At 40.5% G+C, this 24971-nt stretch overlaps 2 protein-coding genes across 6 annotated transcripts in view; one reads left to right on the top strand and one right to left on the bottom strand.

Moving 5' to 3' along the window:
* virma (vir like m6A methyltransferase associated) overlaps positions 1-9480 on the top strand; it is a 34723-nt gene extending 25243 nt beyond the window's left edge. For all 4 annotated transcript variants that reach the window (XM_061915656.1, XM_061915657.1, XM_061915659.1 and 1 more), the window contains 6 exons: positions 672-826; positions 903-999; positions 4662-4828; positions 4907-5256; positions 8897-9046; positions 9112-9480. In XM_061915656.1, the coding sequence (XP_061771640.1) occupies positions 672-826; positions 903-999; positions 4662-4828; positions 4907-5256; positions 8897-9046; positions 9112-9314 (1122 nt within the window). In that variant the 3' untranslated portion in view covers positions 9315-9480. The remainder of the gene's footprint in view (positions 1-671; positions 827-902; positions 1000-4661; positions 4829-4906; positions 5257-8896; positions 9047-9111) is intronic.
* A 2646-nt stretch (positions 9481-12126) lies between these two features.
* On the bottom strand, positions 12127-24725 carry rnf41l (ring finger protein 41, like). Of its 2 annotated transcripts, XM_061915669.1 has the most exons (7): positions 24658-24725; positions 24388-24573; positions 24109-24315; positions 23897-24036; positions 20928-21090; positions 20734-20854; positions 12127-13344 (listed from the first exon to the last, which is right to left on the bottom strand). In XM_061915669.1, exons 3-7 carry the CDS (start codon positions 24312-24314, stop codon positions 12943-12945), a joined length of 1032 nt encoding a protein of 343 aa, XP_061771653.1. In that variant the 5' UTR covers position 24315; positions 24388-24573; positions 24658-24725; the 3' UTR covers positions 12127-12942. The 2 variants fall into 2 exon arrangements, with proteins under 2 accessions (XP_061771653.1, XP_061771654.1); XM_061915670.1 differs by having other exon boundaries at positions 20740-20854; positions 24388-24709.
* Positions 24726-24971: the final 246 nt, after the last annotated feature.

Genomic DNA, 24971 nt, shown 5'->3' on the forward strand with positions numbered 1-24971 from the left:
TGTGCTCGCTTCACTATAAAATCGCTGTTTACATCAAACTTGAGCTGATCTTCAAAAAAGTTCCCCAAATATTTATATGATGAAACAATGTCAACTTTTTTGTTATGTATGATGCACTTCGTAGAAATGTCCTTCTTATGTCTAAAATCAATAATCAATTATTGATTTTAGACAGCGCTCTGCACTCCAATATCAGGCATGTGATCTAATTGAACCCATATTGTTTCTGTGTTTAAGCGAGTTCACTGTGGTGATGGCGAGTACACAGTGGAGGACTCAGCTGCCTTTCGGGGAGATCCGTGGTACTACTACGCCAACCAGCGTTGGCACTGCGTTCAAAACTTGTTGACAGAGGCTTCCCGCCATCGTTGAGATGTGTTTTACGGCGATTTACAAAACGGCACTCAAACTGGCAATGTGGGAACGCCCTTTTAATGTCCAAATAAAAATGTCCAACTCACTGTTATTTCACAACTGAGCCGATCTTTTAAAAAGACCACAAAACACTGCAGCAGAGGCATCCAAAACTGCATACACGTTCATGCCCAAATGCATAAAGCTTTTAACTTGATGCTCTGCCAATGTTTAACATGACTATCCAACATTGTAACATTTGTAAGTCAGAAAAGAGGAAAATCCTCATACATTATATGGATGTGTTTCCTTTACAGAAACTGTGTAAGGAAGATGATGCATTGGAGACCATGTTGGAGAGTGTGACTGTCCTGAGGAAAACACTGGAGACGGCAGCAGTTGAGCTGCCTTCAGCGGATATGGAGCCTATTTTGCCGGTGCCAGAGACTCTTGGAGCGCAGTTTAATCACCGGTAAAACCACTGATAATACTCAGTAAAGGAGATTGGAACTAAAACAAATCTAACATGTTTATCTCATTTTCTTTAGGACAGTGTTTATTCTTTCAGAAGCCCTTGATGAGCAACTCAAAGCAATGTGGTTTTCTCCATTCCAAACGGATGACATCGAAACTGAACTTGACATGGTGAGGGTCATTGCTAATGATTTATGTTCACATAATCAGTTAAGAGCTTTTTTTGCCTTCCAAAACATAATTGTTATTAATTTGCATTAACATTTGCTGAATTAAATGATGAAAAACACAATTTAATATTGTCATTCATAATATGAAACGTGGAATGAAACAAGAACCCAGGTCTCGCCAACAGAAAACAATTATATAAATTCTATAAATATAAATACCTCAATCCGTTCCAAAACATCAGACTAAAACCAAATTATACAAAAACTGAATACATTTTTCCCATAACAAATTATATAAATCTAATTCATCTGTTCCAAACACCCATAAATATTCACAACAGTGACGTCATCACAAGTCACCGTTTGTGGCGTGTACACGCATACGCTAAGCGGAGAGTTTTGGAACTCTACACGTTGGCCAGCGTTTGCAAAAGTCTGCATATTTAAAGACAAAAGTATGCGTGGGCATGTGGACAAGAGGCCTAAACGCAGAGATCAGTATGCATTTATAAAGTATTTGTTTGGACATGGCCTAAGTCAGTGGTTCTCAACCTTTTTTCAGTGATGTACCCCCTGTGAACATTTTTTAAATTCAAGTACCCCCTAATCAGAGCAAAGCATTTTTGGTTGATAAAAAGGTTAAATACAGCACTATGTCATCACTTTCTGATTTATTAAATAACAGTGCAAAAATATTGCTCATTTGTAGTGGTCTTTCTTGAACTATTTGGAAAAAACAATAGAAAAATAACTAAAAACTTGTTGAAAAATAAACAAGTGATTCAATTTTAAATAAAGATTTCTACACATAAAAGTAATCATCAACTTAAAGTGCCCTCTTTGGGGATTGTAATAGAGATCCATCTGGATTCATGAACATTCATTCTAAACATTACTTCACAAAAAAATAAATCTTTAACATCAATATTTATGGAACATATCCACAAAAAATCTAGCTGTAAACACTGAATATTGCATTATTGTATTTTTTTTTCACAGTTTATGAACTTACATTCATATTTTCTTGAAGTATTATTCAATAAATATATTTATAAAGGATTTTTGAATTGTTGCTATTTTTAGAATATTTTTCAAAAATCTCACGTACCCCTTGGCATACCTTTCAAGTACCCCCAGGGGTACGCGTACCCCCATTTGAGAACCACTGGCCTAAGTCAGTAATCTTTTTCTCCATTGCGGAGTATAATTACTACAAATATGATTATTACATGTATCACTTATCACTGGACGTCGAGATATAATGGGTTACTCTACACATGAGGAGGATTCGATTACGCTTGCACCTCCTGGTACCCCAGCACCTCCAAAACCCTCAAATCTAGACTCCAAACATCCCAGAATAAGCTAATCCGGTTACTTTTAGACCTCCACCCCAGATCACACCTCAATCCAACCCACTTCTCCAAAGTGGGCTGGCTCAGGGTGGAGGACAGAGTAAAACAACTTGCACTGAGCCTAGTCTATAAAATCCGCTACACCTCCTTGATACCGAAGTACATGTCAAATTACTTCCTTAACGTAAATGACCGCCATAACCACAACACCAGGGGGAGCTCCACAAACCACGTTAAACCCAGATTTCGATCTAACAAAGGTCTTAACTCATTCTCTTTCTATGCCACATCAATGTGGAATGCACTCCCAACAGGTATAAAAGTAAGTGCATCTCTATATTCCTTCAAAACCGCTCTAAAACAACACCTCCAGGCAACTTCAACACTTTACTAATACCCTCCTCCATTCACATCCCATCTCCCCGGATTATAAACAACTCAAATGTACTTCTAATGTATATACTTGTTCTTATGCTATCTGAACTCACTATGTTCTCTGCTGGCTGTACATATCCTACTAAATAAGACCTACACTGTTTCAATGTCCACATTTCTCTGTTGATGCAATTGTTGATGACTGAAGTTCTGATATCAACCAAAGCTCCTCATCCCACCCCCCGGATTGTAAATAATGTAAATAATTCAATGTACATACTATGATGATTAACTTGTGTGATGACTGTATTATGTTGATAGTATATATTTGTACCATGAATTGATTAACGTGGACCCCGACTTAAACAAGTTGAAAAACTTATTCAGGTGTTACCATTTAGTGGTCAATTGTACGGAATATGTACTGTACTGTGCAATCTACTAATAAAAGTATCAATCAATCAATCAATCAATCAATCAAACACGCAGACTGCAGTTGTTAAATGTAAACAAAGGTGGGCGTGTCGATACAAATATTGACAGTAACAATACCAAGTAGTATAATATCATTGTTTGGCCAATACTTCAGTGGTTACAGTGATATTTTTTTCATAAAAATATTTGTATTCATTATTTCATTGTTATTTTTTAGACACAAAATAAGTCCCTGGACACAGTAGTACTTTAAGGGCAAAACCAATGGTTTGAAATCAGAGCCAATAGTAGAACATGTAAATATTAATTGATATTGTTACCTCACCATTCAAAAATGTAATCATTCAATGATTTTTGAAAATTTAAAGTATCAGTATCAGCATTGGTATGACCAATACTGCCCCTGTAACTACTTGGTTTTGGATTGATACCCACATTTGTAGTATCATCCAAAACTAATAAATGATAAATGGGTTGTACTTGTATAGCGCTTTTCTACCTTCAAGGTACTCAAAGCGCTTTGACACTACTTCCACATTTACCCATTCACACACTGATAGGGAGAGCTGCCATGCAAGGCGCTGACCAGCACCCATCAGGAGCAAGGGTGAAGTGTCTCAGGACACAACAGACGTGATGAGGTTGGTACTAGGTGGGGATTGAACCAGGAACCCTCGGGTTGCGCACGGCCACTCCTCCACTAGCGCCACGCCGTAAAGTATCAAAACAACAGAAGAATATCGGAAAGTGATTATTGCCTTTTAACAGAAGTGTTGATAGAATACTGGAAAGCGATTATTGCCTTTTAACAGAAGTGTTGATAGAAACATGTTACAACAGAAAGTAACCAGATATTACCGTATTTTCCGGGCTATGAGCTACTACTTTTTTTTCCAAGAATGTGAATCTTGCAAGCATTTGCAAAGGTGCGGCTAGTCTATGGATTTGTATTCGCTAATAGCTAAATTACGGAATGGATTAAGCAAAGCACTCAAACAATATACCAAAACGGTCCACAGTAAAAAACTTTGCAAACTCAGTGTTTGCAAAGTACAAGGAAGAAGAATTTTGAGAAACATCTTGAACCTTATTTAAAAAAGGAGAAAATCAAATTCATCTCATGAAGGATGAATGAAGACGTTTGTTTTGTTAGATCAGCCGTTTTACTGCCGTGTTAACAGGCACTCTTTGGAAACAATGTATGTAAATAAACTTTCACACAATATTTCTATGTAACTATCTAATTTCACAATGTACAGGTAAATATATGCGATTTATAATCCGGTGCGGTTAATATTTAAACCAAATATATATTTTTCCCAAAATTTAGTGGTTGCGGCTTATAGTCCGGAAAATACAGTAATAGTAAATGAACAAGTCGATTAATAATAGTTTTGAGAAAATAATACAGCAGGAAATGATGCAACATGTTACTGCATACGAGGTACTACTGTATTAAAACCGACAAAAATAAAATAGCTCTGTATCCTTGTCATAGGTAAAGGTTGACCTGGTGGGTTTAGCCCAAGAATGTTGTCCAGAACTGGACCTGAGGGCCGAGCTGGAGCGCTCTTACCTGTCAGAGCCAACCTCCCCTGGTCACACCAAGGCTCCAAAGGGCTTGCGACTGGGGAAACACAAACATGAGACCTTCATTACGTCAAGGTAGCACATTTAGTCCTACAAGGGCTGATGAATACTTGTCAACAACAACTGATCCACTATTGTGCATCATTCATGCAGTGGAAAAGCCGACTACATGGAACCTGCTAAAAGAGCACACATCATGGCTGCCCCGCGTGGCAGAGGAGGTCGCGGGGGCTTTGGACAGAATCTGTGCAGGCCCCATGACATCTTCCGCCAGCGTAAACAGAACACTTCCCGTCCTCCCAGCATGCATGTGGACGACTTTGTGGCAGCGGAGTTCAAAGACATTACCACCCCAATCGGACTTTTGCCTCCTAAGCGGCCGCTTAAAAGCTCGCCCAAGCTCCCGACCAGAGGACTCTTTACTGGAAACCGGGGCAGGGCCACCTTCCACAACCAAACTCGCTTTTTCACGCCACCACAACCTAAAAGTGTACTACTGTCTGGTAAGTACGCACGTTGGTCATTTTTCACGGTTTCAATTGTGTTATAGTTTGTGCAACATCCCAGGAAGTAGGTTGACTTTTGTCCTGATACATTCCTATAATAGTACAGAATTAAATATGATTATAAAGTAATCTATTTTTAACGAAGATATCATCTAAATCTACAGTGCATTTGGAAAGTATTCACAAGCGCTTCACTTGTTCCACATTTTGTTATTTTACAGCGTTATTCCACAATGTAATAATTTCATTTGTGTCCTTGAACTTCTACATGCAATATCCCATAATGACAATGTGAAAAGGTTATTTGAATTTTTTGCAAATTTATTAAAAATAAAAAACTGAGCTCTGACAAAGTGACCATCAACTTCTCGGTCACCTCTCTGACCATGGGGCTTCTCCCCCGATCGCTCAGTTTAGACGGCCGGCCAGCTCTCGAAAGAGTCCTGGTGGTCCCAAACTTTTCCATTAACAGAGGATGTAAATGGAAAAGTTAAAGGTCCTCATTGGGACCTTTAAGGCAGCAGACATTTTTTTGTACCCTTCCCCAGATTTGTTCATTCGGACCAGCCCGTCCGTCTCCGAGGTCTACAGACAATTCCTTAGACTTCATTGTTGGTTTGGTTTACTTCATTGTTGGTTTGGTTTGCCATACACTGTAAAGTGTGGGGCCTTATACTGTATATGGACTGGTGTGTGCCTTTCCAACAAAATTTGCCACCCCTGGATTACAATCAAGCTGTAGGAACATCTCACGAATGATCAATTGAAACAGGATGCCCCTGAGCTCACTTTTGAGCTTCATGGAGAGGGCTGTGAATACTTATGTACATGTGATTTTTAGTGTTTTATTTTTAATACATTTGCAAAATAAAAATCTTTGAAAAAAACATTATCATTATGGAGTATTGTGTGTAGAATTTTGAGGACAAAAATTAATTTAAACTTGGAATGAGGCTGTAAAATAACAAATTGTGGAAATAGTTAAGCGCTGTGAATGTTTTCCAGATGCACACTATGCACAGATGCTCGAGAGAAATTATTTAAACACCATGTCTGATTTGGAAGTGGGAAAAGGCACATTTCTAGTTATTTGGAGCCGCCAGCAATATTATGTCTCAGGTTGTAAAGTAAAGGTCACATCAAGACTGGTCAAGATTTGACAAACAAAGCTAAGATACATTTAAATCAAGGGTGGATGGGATGTAGAGTAAACCGTTGAGGGCAAGGTGAATTCAGTTGAAAAAAACTTGAGAGAGACTTAACATTTCTGAAGAAAATTCCTAAAAATACTACAGCATGTCACAGAGATGTTTTTTGACTATTTTGCAGTAGGTCATTAAAAACAGCAAAGAAATGGTAAAGAAAACTGGCTGTATTTTTTAGTGACAAATGACAGTGATATATTTTTTTCAATTTACAGTAATGGACTGTAAAAAGGACAACTAAATTTTGAGGGGGTAAACTGGCATCTCAGTCGCCAGAATATTACCGTAAAAATACCAATGGTATCGTTTGTCATTTTGCCCAGTGTAGAAACTTGAAACTTTAACATTGAGCTGCCAGTTTATTTTTTTGGCCATCAAATCTCCAGTTTTTTACATTGTAGACTATTTTCCCCATGATTTGTAACACTGACAATGCATATAGACCAAAAATCAAATGTCCACTATAGAGGACATTGGTTGTCAGGAATATACAAGGTAAAATTAATAACTAAGGAAGAAGTAAGGCCTCCCTGTCCTTAGCTTTGTCAAAGAACTCTTCTTACTAAAAATCGCCCGCCTCAGTTGACGTTGACTTACATGGTCGACTGCTTTTGTTGACATCAAGTTTAAGACTCAAATGTTTCATTTTTATGAATAATGGCTGTAACACTTAATTATCACAAAGCTTTACTACAAACCCCGTTTCCATATGAGTTGGGAAATTGTGTTAGATGTCAATATAAACGGAATACAATGATTTGCAAATCATTTTCAACCCATATTCAGTTGAATATGCTACAAAGACAACATATTTGATGTTCAAACTGATAAACATTTTTTTTTTTTGCAAATAATCATTAACTTTAGAATTTGATGCGAGCAACACGTGACAAAGAAGTTGGGAAATGTGGCAATAAATACTGATAAACTTATATGGAAATAGGGTTTGTACTATCCGGTTAAACAACATAAAATATATGTACACATTGATTTCTTGTTCAGTCTAAAGTAAGCTTCAAAATAAAACCATGGCATTGTTAAAATGGATTTTACTACCAAAATACACCTATTTCGTTTTCTTTTCTTTTTTTTTTATTAGAAAATCTTTTTAATCGTAGTCAAGACATACAAGGAAATTACTGCAGCAGTTCTAATTGATAGATAACGACATCAACAAAACAAAGCTGCAAACAAAGCATAAAGATCAAAACTGCTGAATGCCTGATTTGTTATTTTTATGAATAGATTAAAAACCTCTTAAACTGATGCATTTCTGATGCATGCAGGTAGCAGCCTTTAAAGGCCTACTGAAATGAGATTTTCTTATTTAAACAGGGATAGCAGGTCCATTCTATGTGTCATTCTTGATCATTTCGCGATATCGCCATATTTTTGCTGAAAGGATTTAGTAGAGAACATCCACGATAAAGTTCGCAACTGGAGAAAAGCCCTGCCTCTACCGGAAGTCGCAGAAGATGACGTCACATGTTGATGGCTCCTCATATTGTCACATTGATTTTAATGGGCGCCTCCAACAAAAAGTGCTATTCCGACCGAGAAAACAACTATTTCCCCGTTAATTTGAGCGAGGATGAAAGATTTGTGTTTGAGGATATTGATAGCGACGGACTACAAAAAAAAAAAAAACAACTTTAAAAAAAAAAACGCGATTGCAATCGCGTTGCATTGAGACGGATTCATATGTTTTTAGAGACATTTACTAGGATAATTCTGGGAAATCCCTTATCTTTCTATTGTGTTGCTAGTGTTTTAGTGAGTTAAATAATACCTGATAGTCTGAAGTGACGCGCAGTGTCTCGGAGAAGTCGACGGCAGCTGTACTGAAGGCAGAAGCTCAGCTGATATCCGGTAAGTGGCGACTTTTTAACCACATTTTCTCACCGAAACCTGCTGGTTGACAAGTGGTCGGGATCCATGTCCGCTGTAATCCATAGGAAAGTTTCAACTCTGTGAATTTTAAACAAGGAATCACCGTGTGTTTGTGTTGCTAAAGGCTAAAGCTTCCCAACTCCGTCTTTCTACTTTGACTTCTCCAATATTAATTGAACAAATTACAAAAGATTCAGCAACACAGGTCTCCAAAATACTGTGTAATTATGCCGTTAAAGCACACGGCATTTAGCTGTGTGTGTGCGCAGCGCTCATATTCATAACAGCCCGTGACGTCACGCGTACACGTCATTATTACACGACGTTTTAAAAAAAAAAAGTCCCGGGAAATTTAAAATTGCAATTTAGTAAACTAAAAAGGCCGTATTGGCATATGTTGCAATCGATATATGAACTATCAGACTGCGTGGTCGGTAGTAGTGGGTTTCAATAGGCCTTTAAATGGGTTCCAGTTAATAATTATATCCATTTTGCACTTTTCAGTAGAGCCAGCAGAGGGCGCTAAAATCTTTGTTCCACAGGTAACTACCCCCGCAGGGAGGGAGGCCGAGGAGGCTCATCGTGGAGCGGCCAAGTCCCGGCCGTCACTCACAGAGGAACCTACAGTGAACCTCGCGGAGGCCAAGGCAACTTCACACGAGGACCTTTGCCCTCCAGACAACTTCCTGCCAGTAAGGAACGACACACTCTTCTACTGGAAAAGCATTTCGGAACTTATTTTCTCTTCCTCCACCAGATGCATATCGCCTGGCTCCACGTGATCGCGCCCCACGTGGCAGAGGAGGCACAGGGCTGTCATGGCTTGGTGGAGGAGGAGGCGGGGGCAACCCGGGCGGAGGAGGGGGAGGAGGAGGCAGAGGATCCCAGATGAGCAAATTTAGCGGTGGGGGAGGAAGCGGAGGCGGCAGGGGCCGACATGTCCGCTCCTTTACCAGGTAAATCCACCTGGGCATTGACTCAAGCCTCTTAGGGCTCCAAATGGACCAATCAGGATCTTGTATGTGCCGTCTTCATGGAAATGCGTCCGTGGTGATCATTATGTCATTTCTTTTGTGTTGTTTGATTTTATGTTGTCTTATTCAGAATTAAAGTTCATAGTAATTGACTTTCTCTTTCATTTGTTTTCTTTTTAACGTAAAAGAGATTAGCTCTCTTAGTTTAACCTTATGTTGGCCACGATTTGAAAATTTAATATTTTCACCACAGAAAATGATTATGGTACTTTACATCCATTTTCTACCGCTTGTCCCTTTCGGAGTTGCGGGGGGTGCTGGAGCCTTTCTCAGCTGCATTCTGGCAGAAGGCGTGGTACACCCTGACCAAGTCAACACCTCTTCACAGGGCCAACACAGATAGACCGACAACATTCACACTCACATTCACACACTAGGGCCAATTTAGTGTTGCCAATCAACCTATCCACAGGTGCATGTCTTTGGTAAATGGGTTGTACTTGTATAGCGGTTTTCTACCCCTTTTTGACAGTATTTCCACATTCGCTCATTCACACACACATTCACACACTGATGGCGGGAGCTGCCATGCAAGGCGCTCACCAGGACCCATCAGGAGCAAGGGTGAAGTGTCTTGCCCAAGGACACAACGGACGTGACTAGGATGGTAGAAGGTGGGGATTGAATCAGTAACCCTCAGATTGCTGGCACAGCCACTCTACCAACTTCGCCACGCCGTCCTCTCTTCTGAAGCCGTCCTCACTATGTGGTTTCCTTTCGGAGTACCGGAAGGAAACCACACAGTCTAGTGGAGAACATGCAAACTCCACACAGAAAGACTGAGGATCAAACTTTTACAATATATATTTTTTTTAATTTAAACATTTGTGTAGAACTAATATTTAAAAGTCATATTTTGGATTTGATATATATTTCATCTTTATTTTAGTTATTGTTTGAAGTAATTGAAAATTCTATATTTTAACCACGGAAAATGATTATGCCATGTTTTGTATATTTTTTTAATTCAAGCATTTTTTGGGAAATACTATTTTTTCAATCTTACTTTACTTTTGTTGGGCACTTATTGTTTTAAGTACTTGAAAATTCACTATTGTAACAACAGAAAATTATGCTATGTTGTGTTTTAAATTCAAGTCTTTTGGGGAAAAATATTTAACAATCAATTTGATTTTGTTTTATATTTTCTATCCGTGTAAATTTACACAGTCTGAAATATTTGAAAAATCAATATTTAAATCACAAAAATTATTATGCTTCATTACATGATTTTCTTTTTAAATTCAAGCATTTGTTTACAAGAAAATATTTGACAATCATATTTTGATTTATTTGATATTTTTCTGAGCACGGTGGGTACAGGGGTTAGTGCGTCTGCCTCACAATACGAAGGTCATAGCAAGGGTGAAGTGTTTTGCCCAAGGACACAACGGACGTGACTAGGATGGTAGAAGGTGGGCATTGAACCAGTAACACTCAGATTGTTGGCACAGCCACTCTACCAACTTCGCCACGCCGTCCTCTCTTTGGAGGCCGTCCTCTCTGTGTGGTTTCCTTCCAGAGTACCCGGAAGGAAACCACAAAGGGGTTAGCGCGTCTGCCTCACAATACGAAGGTCCTGAGTAGTCTTGGGTTCAATCCCGGGCTCGGGATCTTTCTGTGTGGAGGTTGCATGTCCTCCTCGAGACTGCGTGTGTTCCCTCCGAGTACTCCAGCTTCCTCCCACCTCCCAAAAACATGCACCTGAGGATGATTGGAAACACTAAATTGGCCCTAGTGTTTGAATGTGAGTGTGAATGTTGTCTGTCTATCTGTGTTGGCCCTGCGATGAGGTGGCGATTTGTCCAGGATGTACACCACCTTCCGCCCGATTGTAGCGGTAGAGCGGTAGAAAACGGACGAATGGATGGATGACATTTTTCTCATTTCCCCATTTTTTAGGAACTCACTGCTTAAAATACTTGAAAATTCAACTATTTAACCTTAGAAAATGATTATAGTACCTTACAAGATTTATTTTTAATTGAAGCATTTCTTTGGAAAAAAAATCATTTTGGATTGTATTTAATATTGTTTTATCCATCCTAATTTACTTTTGTTGGGCACTCATTACCTGAATTATATTTAACAATAATTTTGATTTGATTTTACAGTTTTTCGAATTAAAATTTAACCTTTTGTCAGGCACTCAGAACTACTGGATGCTAATTAAAGTATAGAAAATTATGGTGCTCTTTCCAAGATATGTGAAAATTGGCCCTTGAGAGCATACAACATAATTGTATTTTAATGTGTATTATTTTTGGTATTAGTAAATATATAAAAATGTTATCTGTATAGTTATGATTTTTCTCCTCAACCCTTACAAGCTACAACTGACATGTTTCTGCTGCTTTATGAATAGTTACTTGTTAACTACAAGAAGCATTACTTTACTTTTTGTGACACTAATCAATAAAAATGAGCCTATAAGTTTATTCATATTCATCTCCAGTAAAACGATTCCTTTACAGTGGATTGACGCAAAATCTTTCAAACACAAAAACGGTTTTTGCTCCAAGTATCGACTCCCAACATACCATAGCACCTCACCCATGACTTTTACACAAAACCCAAAACCAGTGAAGTTGGCACATTGTGTAAATCTTAAATAACAGAATACAATGATTTGCAAAGCCTTTTCATCTTATATTCAACTGAACAGACTGCCAAGACAAGATATTCAATGTTGTAACTGGAAAACTTTTTTTTTTTTTTTTTTTTTTTACAAACATTAGCTCATTTGGAATTTGATGCCTGCAACATGTTTCAAAAATGCTGGCACAAGTGGCAAAAAGACTGAGAAAGTTGAGGAATGCTCATCAAACACTTATTTGAAACATCACACAGGTGAACAGGCTAATTTGGAACAGGTGGATGACATGAGTGGGTGTAAAAGCAGCGTCTATGAAATGCTCAGTCATCCACAAACAAGGATGGGGCGAGGGTCACCACTTTGGTCCCCATACAGGTTTTGGAGCAATGTCTTTTTCATGCACGCCCCTGCTTATTTCAGCAAGCCAAGCCACGTGTTACAACTGCTTGGCTTCATAGTAAAAGAGTGCGGGTACGAGACTGCCCTGCCTGTAGTCCAGACCTGTCTCCCATTGAAAATGTGTGGTGCAATATGAAACCTAAAATACCACAATGGAGACCCCGGACTGTTGAACAACTCAAGCTGTACATCAAGCCAGAATGGGAAAGAATTCCACCTGAAAAGCTTCAAAAATTGGTCTCGGTTCCAAAACGTGTACTGAGTGTTGTTAAAAGGAAAGGCCATGTAACACAGTGGTAAAAATCCTCCTGTGCCAACTTTTTTGCAATGTGTTGCTGCCATTAAATTCGAAGTTAACGGTTATTTGGGGGGGAAAATTATGTTTCTCAATTCGAAAATTAAAAATCTTGTCTTTGCAGTCTATTCAGTTGAACATAAGTTGAAAAGGATTTGCAAATCATTGTATTCTGTTTTTATTTACGAACTACACAATGTGCCAATTTCACTGGTTTTGCAGTTCAAATGTGTCCTTATTTGGCTGATCTTCATTGCAGTCTTGTCAGATGACTGTGACCTCCCTACTCTTCCTCTTGATGCAGTCCAGCGTCACACTCCTGGTTCCACTCCTGCGCGCTCCATCGCTCGGCTGAGGCGAAGCAGGATAAGTTGATGCATCCAACGGTGATTGAAGTGATGGACTGGAAAGATTGAACGAAATCTCCCTCCTCTGGTGCCTCAAAGACTCGTAGGTGGCTTCCCTTGCAGGGCTCTGATGAGGACTCTCCTGAAGGTGCTCTCTGCCCACCTGGTTCACAGACTGCTGACTCTTGGCAGGGTGTAGGTCCCTGAGAAGCTCCAACAATTCCTGCTTCTCCAGCTCCACCTCTGCCAACTCCTGTCTCCTTAGGCGTTCTGCTCCAAGAAGCGCACGCATGTCCGCCATCACACAGGACAACTGGCCCTTAATAGCAAAAATTGGGAGTTGTTAAAACCTTTTCTCAAATCAAATAAAGATGCAGGTTTATACATGCAGTATATAAACCACATCTCCCTTCACTTCTAGCCTTGTTTTGTATACTGGAGAACCAGCATCCTCTTCAGCGAACATTTGATTTTAGTCTTATTTTGTCAGAGTTACTTCTGTTTAGAGACCTTCTGCATAAAACCTAGTCGAAGGATCTTCCTTATGACAACACTCTTAAGGATTTTAGGAATCTGCTGCAAAACTGTGAGTATCACACGATTTATGAATTGAACAACGTCATGAAAAAGAGAGAACCTAGAATGGAACCTTCAGGAACACCACGAGTATACCTGAATTACTGACTGCATCTAGAACAGTGTTTTTCAACCTTTTTGGAACCAAGGCACATTTTTTGCGTTGAAAAAATCCGGAGGCACACCAGGAGCAGAATTAAGAAAAAAAAAAAACTCAGTTCACAGTTAAAAGTCGTTGTCGCAATTGTTGGATATGACTTAAAACCAGGGGTCTCAAACATGCGGCCCGCGAGACCTTATTTTGCGGCCCGCACTTTGATATGACAATTTAATGTTGGTGCGGCCTGCGAGTTTAATATAAACGGCGCTTGACAGCTACATCCTTCCCAACGTTCCCAATTTTCCCAGGAGTCCCCCTGAATTTCGGGGTAACCATTTTCCCGAAATTCCTGACCATCTTTACCCAAACAACAGTATTCAGGGGGCGCCATAATGGTGCTACCGTTAGCGGCCTCTACATCCTGTATAGAGAGCATGCAAGCCCCATTAAATGTTGCAAATGGCTATGCAGTAAGCACGTGTTATATTGCAAGACATATTTGATTAACAGCTACACAGGTCACACTGAGGGTGGCCGTAAAAAAACGTTAACACTGTTACAAGTATGTGCCAGACTGTGAACCCACACCAAATAAGAATGACAAACACATTTCAGGAGAACATCCGCACCGTAATACAACATAAACGTAACAGAAAAAATACCCAGAATCCCATCAGCCATAACTCTTCCGGGCTAAAATATACATGCCCCCGCTACCACCAACCCCCCACACCCCCACTCTCCCTACTTGCGTCGGTTGAGGTGGTGTATGTAGCCCGGGAGAGATAGGGCTGCAAGGTATTCTGGGTATTTTTTCTCTTGTGTTTAAGTTGTGTTAGGGTGCAGATGTTCTCCCAAAATGTGTTTGTAATTCTTGTTTGGTGTGGGTTCACAGTGTGGCGCATATTTGTAACAGTGTTAAAGTTGTTTATACGGCCACCCTCAGTGTGACCTGTATAGCTGTTGACCAAGTACGTCTTGCAGCCACTAATATTGTACTGCACAAGTCTTACACAACATGATGCAAAGCTGTCACTATGGTTGTGTGATGTAAAAGCGTCCGCGATGATAAGCCGTTGAACAGTAGTTCTTTTATTGAAATTACGTGAACCCCTGGGGGTACGTGAAGATATGTCAAAGAACAGGTAAGATTAATTCAAAATATTCTAAAAAATGGCAGCGATTCATTAATGCTGTATAAATATATTTATTGGATGATACTTCGACAAAATATGAATGTAAGTTCATTAACTGTGAAAAGAAATGCAACAATGCAATGTTCAGTGTTGACAGCTAGATTATGTGGACATGTTCCATAAATATTGATGTTAAAGATATCTTTTTTTGTGAAGAAATGTTCAGGATTAAGTTCATGAATCCAGACGGATCTTTATTACAATCCCCAAAGAGGGCACTTTCAGTTGATGATTACTTCTATGTGTAGAAATCATTTTTTATAATTGAATTACATGTTTATTTTTCATCATGTTTTTTAGTTATTTTTATATCTTTTTTTCCAAATAGTACAAGAAAGACCACTACAAATGAGCAAAATTTTGCACTGTTATACAATTTAATAAATCAGAAACTGATGACATAGTGCTGTATTTTACTTCTTTATCTCTAATTTCCAACTAAAAATGCTTTGCTCTGATTAGGGGGTACTTGAATTAAAGAAATGTTCACAGGGGGTACATCACTGAAAAAAGGTTGAGAACCACTGTTGTAGTTGTATAGGACGTTAAAGGCAGTGCAGTCACGGCAGCCCTTAATAATGTCGGCCGGGTGAAAATTGGGACAAATTCGGGAGAATGGTTGCACCGGTAGATTGTCGGGAGGTGCACTGAAATTCAGGAGTCTCCCGGAAAAATCGTGAGGGTTGGTAAGTATGTTGCTAGGGCGGGAAATCCATTCATAGAAGGTGAATTCATTAAAAACTGCATGTTAGATTTTTTAAAGAAATCTTTTCTTGCAGCCCAGCCTCACCCACTTTCTGCATCCAGTGGCCCCCATGTAAATTGAGTTTGAGACCCCTGCTTTAAACCATAACCAACCATGCATCACTATAGCTTTTGTTTCAAAGTAGGTGTACTGTCACCATCTTTCACATCACGCCGTGACTTATTTAGACTTTTTTGCTGTTATCCTGTGTAGTGTTTTAGTTTTTGTCTTGCGCTCCTCTTTTGGTGGCTTTTTCTCTTTGGTTTTTTCCTGTAGCAGTTTCATGAGCGATATTTCCCGCATCTACTTTGTTTTAGCAATCAAGAATATTTCAGTTCTTTTTATCCTTTTTTTGGTTGGGACATTGTTGATTGTCATGTCATGTTTGGATGTACTTTGTGGATGCCATCTTTGCTCCACAGTAAGTTTTTGCTGTCGTCAAGTATTCTGTTAATGTTTACTTTGTAGCCAGTTAAGTTTTAATTTTATTCTGCATAGCCTTCCCTAAGCTTCAATTACTTTTCTTAGGGCCCCTCACCTTTTGTTTATTTTTGGTTTAAGCATTAGATACCTTTTTACCTGCACGCTGATTCTTGATGTTTCCGACATCTACAAAGCAATTAGCTACTGGCTGCCACCTTCTGATATGGAAGAGTATTACACGGTTACTCTGCCGACCTCTAGACAGCACCGACGCTCAACAACAACATATCATTTGCCGACAATAATTTCTGGTTTGCAAAAACATATTTTAAACCCAAATGGGTGAAATTAGATAATCTTCCATGGCACAGTGGTTGAAAAACACTGATCTAGAGTAAACACCTTAGTTACATAAATCACATTATGAAAAACGTACAACTGCCAAAAAGTAGAAGAATTAAAGCAGGGTTCCCCAAACTATGACCCGCGGGTACACCCGAGTAAAAAAAAAAAAAAAAAAGTATTTTTTAACTTTTTAGGGACCGAATGTCCCTTTGGGACAGAGGACCCTATTGTATTTCTAAGGTTTTATTATTATTATACCGCGCCTCTTTGAGCTGTAATTTGACCCCTTTGACATTCTTCAAAACTCACCAAATTTAATACACACATCAGGACTGGCGAAAATTGCAAAATCTAATCAAAAAACCAAAACCCCAAACTCAAAATTGCGGTCTGGTGCCCCCTAGGAAAAAACACAGACAAAACTGCTTGTAACTTCCGTTAGGAATGTCGTAGAGGCATGAAACAAAAATCTCTATGTAGGCCTAGATTTCATACACTGACCTCCTTCAGCAAAAACCAACAGGAAGTTGGCAGAAACCCCTTCAAAACAAATGTTTCCTAAAAAAATGTCATTTTTGCCTCTTTGAGCTGTAATTTGACCCCCTTGAAATGCTTCAAAACTCACCAAACTGGACACACACATCAGGACTGGCGAAAATTGCGATCTAATAAAAAAAAACAGCCCAAAACTCAAAACTGCGCTCTAGCGCCCCCTAGGAATAAAACACTGACAAAACTGCTCCTAGGAAGAAAACACAGACAAAACTGATTGTAACTTCCGGTAGGAATGTCGTAGAAATATGAAACAAAAACCTCTATGTAGGTCTCACTTAGACCTACATTTCATTCAATTACACCCTTCAACAATAATCAACAGGAAGTTGGCAATTACCCCTTCAAAACAAAAGTTTTGTAAAAACCCATCACCTTTTTTCCAACATGATCTCCTCTGAGCGCGTTTGTTGTGTCGGCTTCAAACTCGCACAGGAAAGAGATTGAACCCTTCTGATTAAAAGTTGAGAAAATAGTTTTAATAACTGCTCAGGTTTTGATTTTACGAGCCTTCAAAGAACAGCTGCGCTGATGCTGCTGCGCTGCTGCCGTCTCAAGATGGCCGCTTAAAAGCAGGAAACACCAGCGTGAACACACAATGCAGAGAAGGTAGGTACTGTGCGGGTAATGATATGTTAACTGGGTCAAAGAAGGAAGCACCAGTTGGACACCAGGATACAGAGAAGGTAGGTAATGTGCAGGTAAAAATATGTTGCCTGGGTGATGGCAGGAAGCACCACCGTGTATGGGTGACAGAAAGAAGCACCAGCGTGACCCCGGGATGCAGGGAAGGTAGGTAATGTGCAGGTAAAGATATGTTGAATGGATAAAGGCAGGAAACACCAGCAAAAGTCGGTCCCGTCCATCGCTGCTTGCAGCTTTAATTGAATTATTATTTTTTTAATCTGTCCTTTCTAGACCATCAATTCAATTTCTACCACTTGTTACTCACGGGGTCTCCTAGCTGCTCTGGTAAATCATAGTTTATGTAGTTACATGCGTGCATAACACATGCACGCGCATTCACTTTAGGTGTTGTTAGCTAATAATAGCAGTCATTGAGTGTATATGCTATCACAGGGGTCCCCAAACTACCACCCGCCAGCGTCCACAATCTGGCCCAAGGGTGTTATTAAGTAAAAAATAAAAATAAAATGTTTTTTATTTTTTATTTTTTATTAATATAGATTCTTTATCTGTACTTTCTAGCCCTTCCATCAATTCATTTTCTACTGCTTGTTACTATCGGGGTGTAATAGCCCATTAGGCAAATCATATTGTCTAAAAGTGACATCATCACGCTCACGCCGCAGTCAATTAGTGCACGAGGAAAAAAAATGGCGAAATCGTTGGGGAATCGTAAAATAGACTCAAAAGTGTTGATTTTTTCAACATCGGTGGACATATGACCTTTTATTGTTCAGTGTGATAAAATAGCAGTTTGTCTAATCTGCAATGAGACAGATTATATATATATATATATATATATATATATATATATATATATATATTGTCACATCTATGGATCATGTTTTGTTTTGTCATGTTATGTTTTTGATTTTGGACAATCAGTCACGTTTTGCACTTCCTGGTTTTGTTTGTTTCCATGCCAACCTCATTAGTTTTCACCTGTCACGTCCCTATTCTCAGCCTCACCTGTTTTCACTAATCATCACAGCTATTTAAGTCACTCTTTTCTGTCAGGCTGGGGCTGTGGATGTTTGTGCTTCCTCGATGCAAGGATGATGTGGGACGAGTCAGGCATGAATGTAAGTACAAACATCCACAGCCCCAGCCTGACAGAAGGATCATCACGAAGACAAGAAAAAGAGTGACTGAAATAGCTGTGATGATTAGTGAAAACAGGTGAGGCTGAGAACAGGGACGTGACAGGTGAAAACTAATGAGGTTGGCATGGAAACAAACAAAACCAGGAAGTGCAAAACGTGACTGATTGTCCAAAATCAAAAACATAACATGACAAAACAAAACATGATCCATATATATATATATATATATATATATATATATATATATATATATATACATATATACATACTACATACTTTGAAGACCTCCTCAATCCCACCAACACGTCTTTCTATGAGGTAGCAGTGCCTGTGGAATCTGTGGTGGGCTCTCCTATTTCTGGAGCTGAGGTTGCTGAAGTAGTTAAAAAGCTCCTTGGTGGCAAGGCCTCGGGAGTGGATGAGATCTGCCTGGAGTTCCTTAAGGCTCTGGATGTTGTGGGGCTGTCTTGGTTGATAAGACTCTGCAGCATCGTGTGGACATCGGGGGCGGTACCTCTGGATTGGCAGACCGGGGTGGTGGTTCCTCTCTTTAAAAAGGGGAACCGGAGGGTGTCATGGGATCACACTCCTCAGCTTTCCCGGTAAGGTCTATTCAGGTGTACTGGAGAGGAGGCTACACCGGATAGTTGAACCTCGGATTAAGGAGGAACAGTGTGGTTTTCGTTCTGGTCGTGGAACTGTGGACCAGCTCTATACCAACCAGTCACATGTGCTTTGTGGACTTGGAGAAGGCATTCGACCGTGTCCCTCAGGAAGTCCTGTGGGGAGTCCTCAGAGAGTATGGGGTATCGGACTGTCTGATTGTGGCGGTCCGCTCCCTGTACGATCAGTGTCAGAGCTTGGTCCGCATTGCCAGCAGTAAGTCGGACACGTTTCCAGTGAGGGTTGGACTCCGCCAAGGCTGCCCTTTGTCACCGATTCAGTTCATAACTTTTATGGACATAATTTCTAGGCGCAGTCAAGGCGTTGAGGGGATCCGGTTTTGTTGGCTCCAGGATTAGGTCTCTGCTTTTTGCAGATGATGTGGTCCTGATGGCTTCATCTGGCCAGGATCTTCAGCTCTCACTGGATCGGTTTGCAGCTGAGTGTGAAGCGACTGGGATGAGAATCAGCACCTCCAAGTCCGAGTTCAGGTTTCTCGCCCGGAAAAGGGTGGAGTGCCATCTCCGGGTTGGGCAGGGTCTCCTGCCCCAAGTGGAAGAGTTCAAGTACCTCCGAGTCTTGTTCACGAGTGAGGGAAGAGTGGATCGTAAGATTGACAGGCGGATCGGTGCTGTGTCTTCAGTAATGCAGACGCTGTATCAATCCATTGTGGTGAAGAGGGAGCTGAGCCGGAAGGCAACGCTCTCAATTTACCGGACGAGGTACGTTCCCATTCTTATGGGAACGGGATTCATGGTCATGAGCTTTGGGTTATGAACGAAAGGGTGGCGGGGCTCTCCCATAGAGATAGGGTGAGAAGCTCTGCCATCCACGAGGAGCTCAAAGTAAAGCTGCTGCTCTTCCACATCGAGAGGAGCCATATGAGGTGGTTCGGGCATCTCAACGCCTCGAACGCCTCCCTAGGGAGGTGATTAGGGCACGTCCGACCGGTAGGAGGCCACGGCGGAGACCCAGGACACGTTGGGTAGACTATGTCTTCCGGCTGGCCTGGGAACGCCTCTGGATCCCCCGGGAAGAGCTGGACGAAGTAGCTGGGGAGAGGAAAAGTCTGGGCTTCCCCGCGACCCGACCTCGGTTTAGCGGAAGAAGATGGATGGATGGATTGATAGATGGTATCAGAGTTGCAACATGATGACCAAAGAACTGAATCATAATGGGACCATTATTGGGACCATATTATTCGGTTTCTTTGTATACTTGTATGGCAGCTTATAAGGTTAATGTGACAGTTTTGACCCTGGAACACATGGAAGTACTCTACAGTGAATACCTGTTGGGAAGATTGTCAGCATGTTACCTTCACCTCCTCCACTTCATTCTTCAGCTGCGACTCTTTCTGCACCATGTGTCTCCTCTGGGAGTCCAACCGAGACTCCATCTCTCGTCTCACCTCCTCCACCTTGCACAGCATCTCCACCCTAACATGTGGGAAATGCAAAGCTCAACCCACACAGAAGGTCTGACAGGTAACGCGGCGTTTGTCATACACACCGCAGCATCTCCACTTCAGTGCGCAACTCTGCCACACAGTTGTGATGCGGCTGCTCAGTGGAGAGAAGGGTGTGGCCGCAGCCGTATGGACACTCTCTGCTGCAGAAGCTACATTCGGACAGGTGCTCCTCCAAGCCACGCCTCTCTACCTGGGCAGGACAACCTTGCAAGAAACAGGCCTTTTCAGATACATTCACACAAAGTACTATCTGCATGCTGCAGCACTACAAAAGACAAGCCACTCTGCATGCGGTAGTCACTATACTGTACCTACCAAAGAGGTAACACATGTACTCGCCACCTGTCAACAACAACAACCATGTTGAGACAACAGGCACATTGTAAACAAAGTCATTAAAAAATGATGGGAAGTTGACCCCGGCTGCCCTCCGAACAAATCCCATAGACGCATCATGGTTGCCATGTTGATTGAGGGGCCACCTGTTGCGTTCGAACAGCTCAAATTACTTTTATGATACAATACCGTTACACACTACAGTAATCAAGTCACATTTAAATGAGATGCAGTGTCTACACCTTTAATAGTGTATGTATTCCTTCTTTAAATGGACAATGGAACTTGGATGGCCTTTAGAGCAGTCAGTGTATATACCGATATATATATATATATATATATATATATATATATATATATATATATATATATATATATATATATATATATGTATATATATATATATATATATACATGTTTATGTATATATATGTATATATATATGTATATATATATACATATATATATATTCATGTATATATATATATATATATATATATATATATATATATATATATATATATATATATATATATATATACTGCACCTTATTTTGCCTATCATTCACAATTCATATGTAAAACATGGGCACATATGTTTTTCTTTTTTGTATGCATTCTAAATAGTACATAAATGCGATCAAAATTCCGCTTATAATGGAGCCTGTGAGAGCCACTTTATTCTGCTATATAAAGCTTTGAAAAACATCCAAACACCTCTCTTAAGATTTAATATGCATAATGTAAGTATATATGTAATGTAGTTACGGGCATATTTATAGTAACATTCAATATTTACAGATTTTGATCATTTTAAACGTACGCAGACATCCATCCATCCATTTTCCTACCGCTTATTCCCTTTTTGGGGTCGCGGGGGGCGCTGTCGCCTATCTCAGCTACAATCGGGCGGACAAGTCGCCACCTCATCGCAGGGCCAACACGCAGACATTCATATAAAAAACGCAACGCAACAACATTACAGATTAAAACTCACTGCAGACTTTATGAGAGCCAACTAACACAATAATACATCACTAACTGTACAATGTTTGCTGTCATTAGGATGCCAACTGCTAGGAGCTTTCTATATTCACATTTTGATGAAGAAAGACTTGTAATACTCGCGAAGAAAAGGGGAGTGGAACCAAGCGTCCTTTTGTCTCGTTCTTTCCATTCTCGGGTCTAAATTGGCTGTCAAAGTGTACCAACTTGTCGCATTGTATTCTCGTTTTTCTACTATTCAGGTGAGAGGCATGATTTATGATTTGCAATAAACTTCCATGAACAGGGAACAAGGAAACAGCTGACCACTCGATGATGTATAGACATTATCCAACATAATAAAGGAGCCCAATCATGCCTACAAGATGACAAGTGAGGAAGATGAAAGTGATGAAGTGGTCAAGTATGTCTCTGAGTTAAGCGCCTGTGGGACATCTTTAAAGGGGACCTATGATGATTCTAATCTAAACACTTTCGATCCTGAATAAAGTACAGTGTTTTTTTTCCTATATTGAAACACAGTGCAGTAGCCAAAAAAATGAAATATACTTGTTCAATAAAACTTCTGCATTATTTAAAGAAAAAATACTTAGCCCTACTATGCTTTGGTCATTAGGTTTTTTCTAAGGTGGTACTTGGTGAAAAATGTTTGAGAAACACTGATCTAGAAAATATGCATTGGCTATGCGTTGGTGTACATTTTGCACCACACTCGGGTGGCGTGACTCTGATGGTACAGCAGCTGGCCTGAAACTTGAGGGTTTCTGGTTCAAATCCAGCTTCCGCCATCCTTGTCACGACTGTTGTGTCCTTAGGCAAGACACTTCAACACCTTGTTCCCAATGCCACCCACACACACACGATAAAGCGCTCTGAGCTTTGAGTTTTAAAGATGGATGTCTTCGCTACTTTTTCCCCAGGAACTGTCGGAACTCAAACATTGTATGGATTAACTCGGTCACAACATTAAGCACACCTGCACATGCTCCGATCACTTTAGACTATATAAAAAAAATCTACTTTTAGCGACATTTATGTCACACATTTGTGTTATTATGCGAATGCCAAAATCAAATGAAAATAATACTTTATCCTACCTTTTTTTGTGTTTCCTCATAACCTAAAGCTTGACTGAGTGTAAATAAGTGCTTCCACCTTGCTGTGACATCACAACATAGCCAGACTGCAAAACCCAGCGAAAAGAAGCAACCAAAACTACATGCGAGGTCACGCCAAAATGCATGAACCTTATGAGTCCAGGCGTTGACATTGTTGAACACGAGTATCCAACTTTGTAACTACATTTGTAAGTCAGAAAAGACACAATGTATTATAGGTCCCCTCTCGGCAGAAGGAAGAAAGTGTCCACATGTGTTGTCATCATGGAGGAGCGGAAGAGGATTCTATTAACAACCTGTGCATGTCAAAGAGGAATAAGGCGGTGCTAGATAACAATGGTGCTCATACTAAAACATGTACTGACTTATTTTCAGAGGATAGCAAATCTGACTATTTTAAAGTATACCCAAGCATCTCTGTGGACAGTATCATAAAGTGATTTGTGGGAGTACAGCAGCTGAGATACGCTCCAGCAACCCCTCGAACGCAAGAGGGACAACGGGTAGAAAATGGATGGAAGGATGCAGTTATAAAAACAAAAAGTTCCATACCGGGGTTAGAGCATGACACAAAAGCGTAGTCGCACTCATCCTCATGGGCATGCAGACTCTCCAGCGGGCATACGGCGTCACATCCGTGTCCTGCATTGACACAACGGATCTGCAGACGGCTCAGGTCATTACGCATGTACCTGCCAAAACACACACACACATGCAATGATGTGATGAAGTGAGATATGACAACAATGGAAGGTATGCTTCACCTGTAAAGAGGTTTGAGACCGCCCACATCCAGTGGCTGTCTATCCTCTGGACAGGTGTGGTAATGAAGCAGCCAGCTGCTGATGCAGGCGCTGCAGAAGGCGTGTTCACAGGGCGCCTGGAGGGGCCGCTCCAGCACGTCTCGACACACACAGCACAGCAGCCCCTCGTTCACGTAGCCCACAAACCTCTCCAAGTCATACCCCATTCTGCAACAACAAAAATAGCACACATGAGAATGCAGAACTTTTGCACGACACTTTCCCTCATGTCTTAATTACCTTTTTCTCTGCTGACTTTTATCTCCGAGCTAGGTGTTGCCCTTCTTCAGTCCTCGCCGCTCCATACACCTGAGGGTCTCCTCTCTCTGAAGGCCCGCCCCTACATGTGGGAGTGTAACTCCATGGAGAAGTATCCCTGGCAACAAAGGCTTGAAGAAGCAGCTGTCAGACGAGGATGGACCAGAGCTGAGGGACAAATGAGACCGAATTGTATGTCACATGTCAACGCATGTTGCTGCATGGTCAGCTGTTTTGTGCTGCTGCCCTCACATCGCTGCTGCCTTTTCCTGTACATTACTCTCGCTCTCTCTCTGGATGTAGGATGAACTCGGATTAAACTCTGATTGGATTAAAGGCTGCACAACATGGATGACGTCAAAAATCAACAGGCAACCTCAACTCCTGCATGCCTTCTATTCATGGCCACACACATTAGCAGAAGTATTTAACACATCATGATAAAGTCCATCATCTGTACCATTATATTGAACTATTGCACTGTATTGGCACACCTCATGCAACTTTATTTAAGTAACCCTTTTCAGCATTGAATTAGCAAATGCAGTAATACTTCAATTTGCCAT

This window comes from Nerophis ophidion, linkage group LG11, assembly GCF_033978795.1.
Source record: "Nerophis ophidion isolate RoL-2023_Sa linkage group LG11, RoL_Noph_v1.0, whole genome shotgun sequence".
NCBI lineage: Eukaryota > Metazoa > Chordata > Actinopteri > Syngnathiformes > Syngnathidae > Nerophis > Nerophis ophidion.

Bases quoted from the DNA above. Each gene is read 5' to 3' on its own strand.
- rnf41l (XM_061915669.1), bottom strand. From the start codon at position 24,314: ATGGGGTATGACTTGGAGAGGTTTGTGGGCTACGTGAACGAGGGGCTG. The intron at 21,091-23,896 runs GTATGGAACTTT...GTTTCTTGCAAG, and splicing joins TGTGTCATGCTCTAACCCCG to GTTGTCCTGCCCAGGTAGAG. The intron at 13,345-20,733 runs GTAACATGCTGA...TTTGCTATTAAG, and splicing joins ATGAAGTGGAGGAGGTGAAG to GGCCAGTTGTCCTGTGTGAT.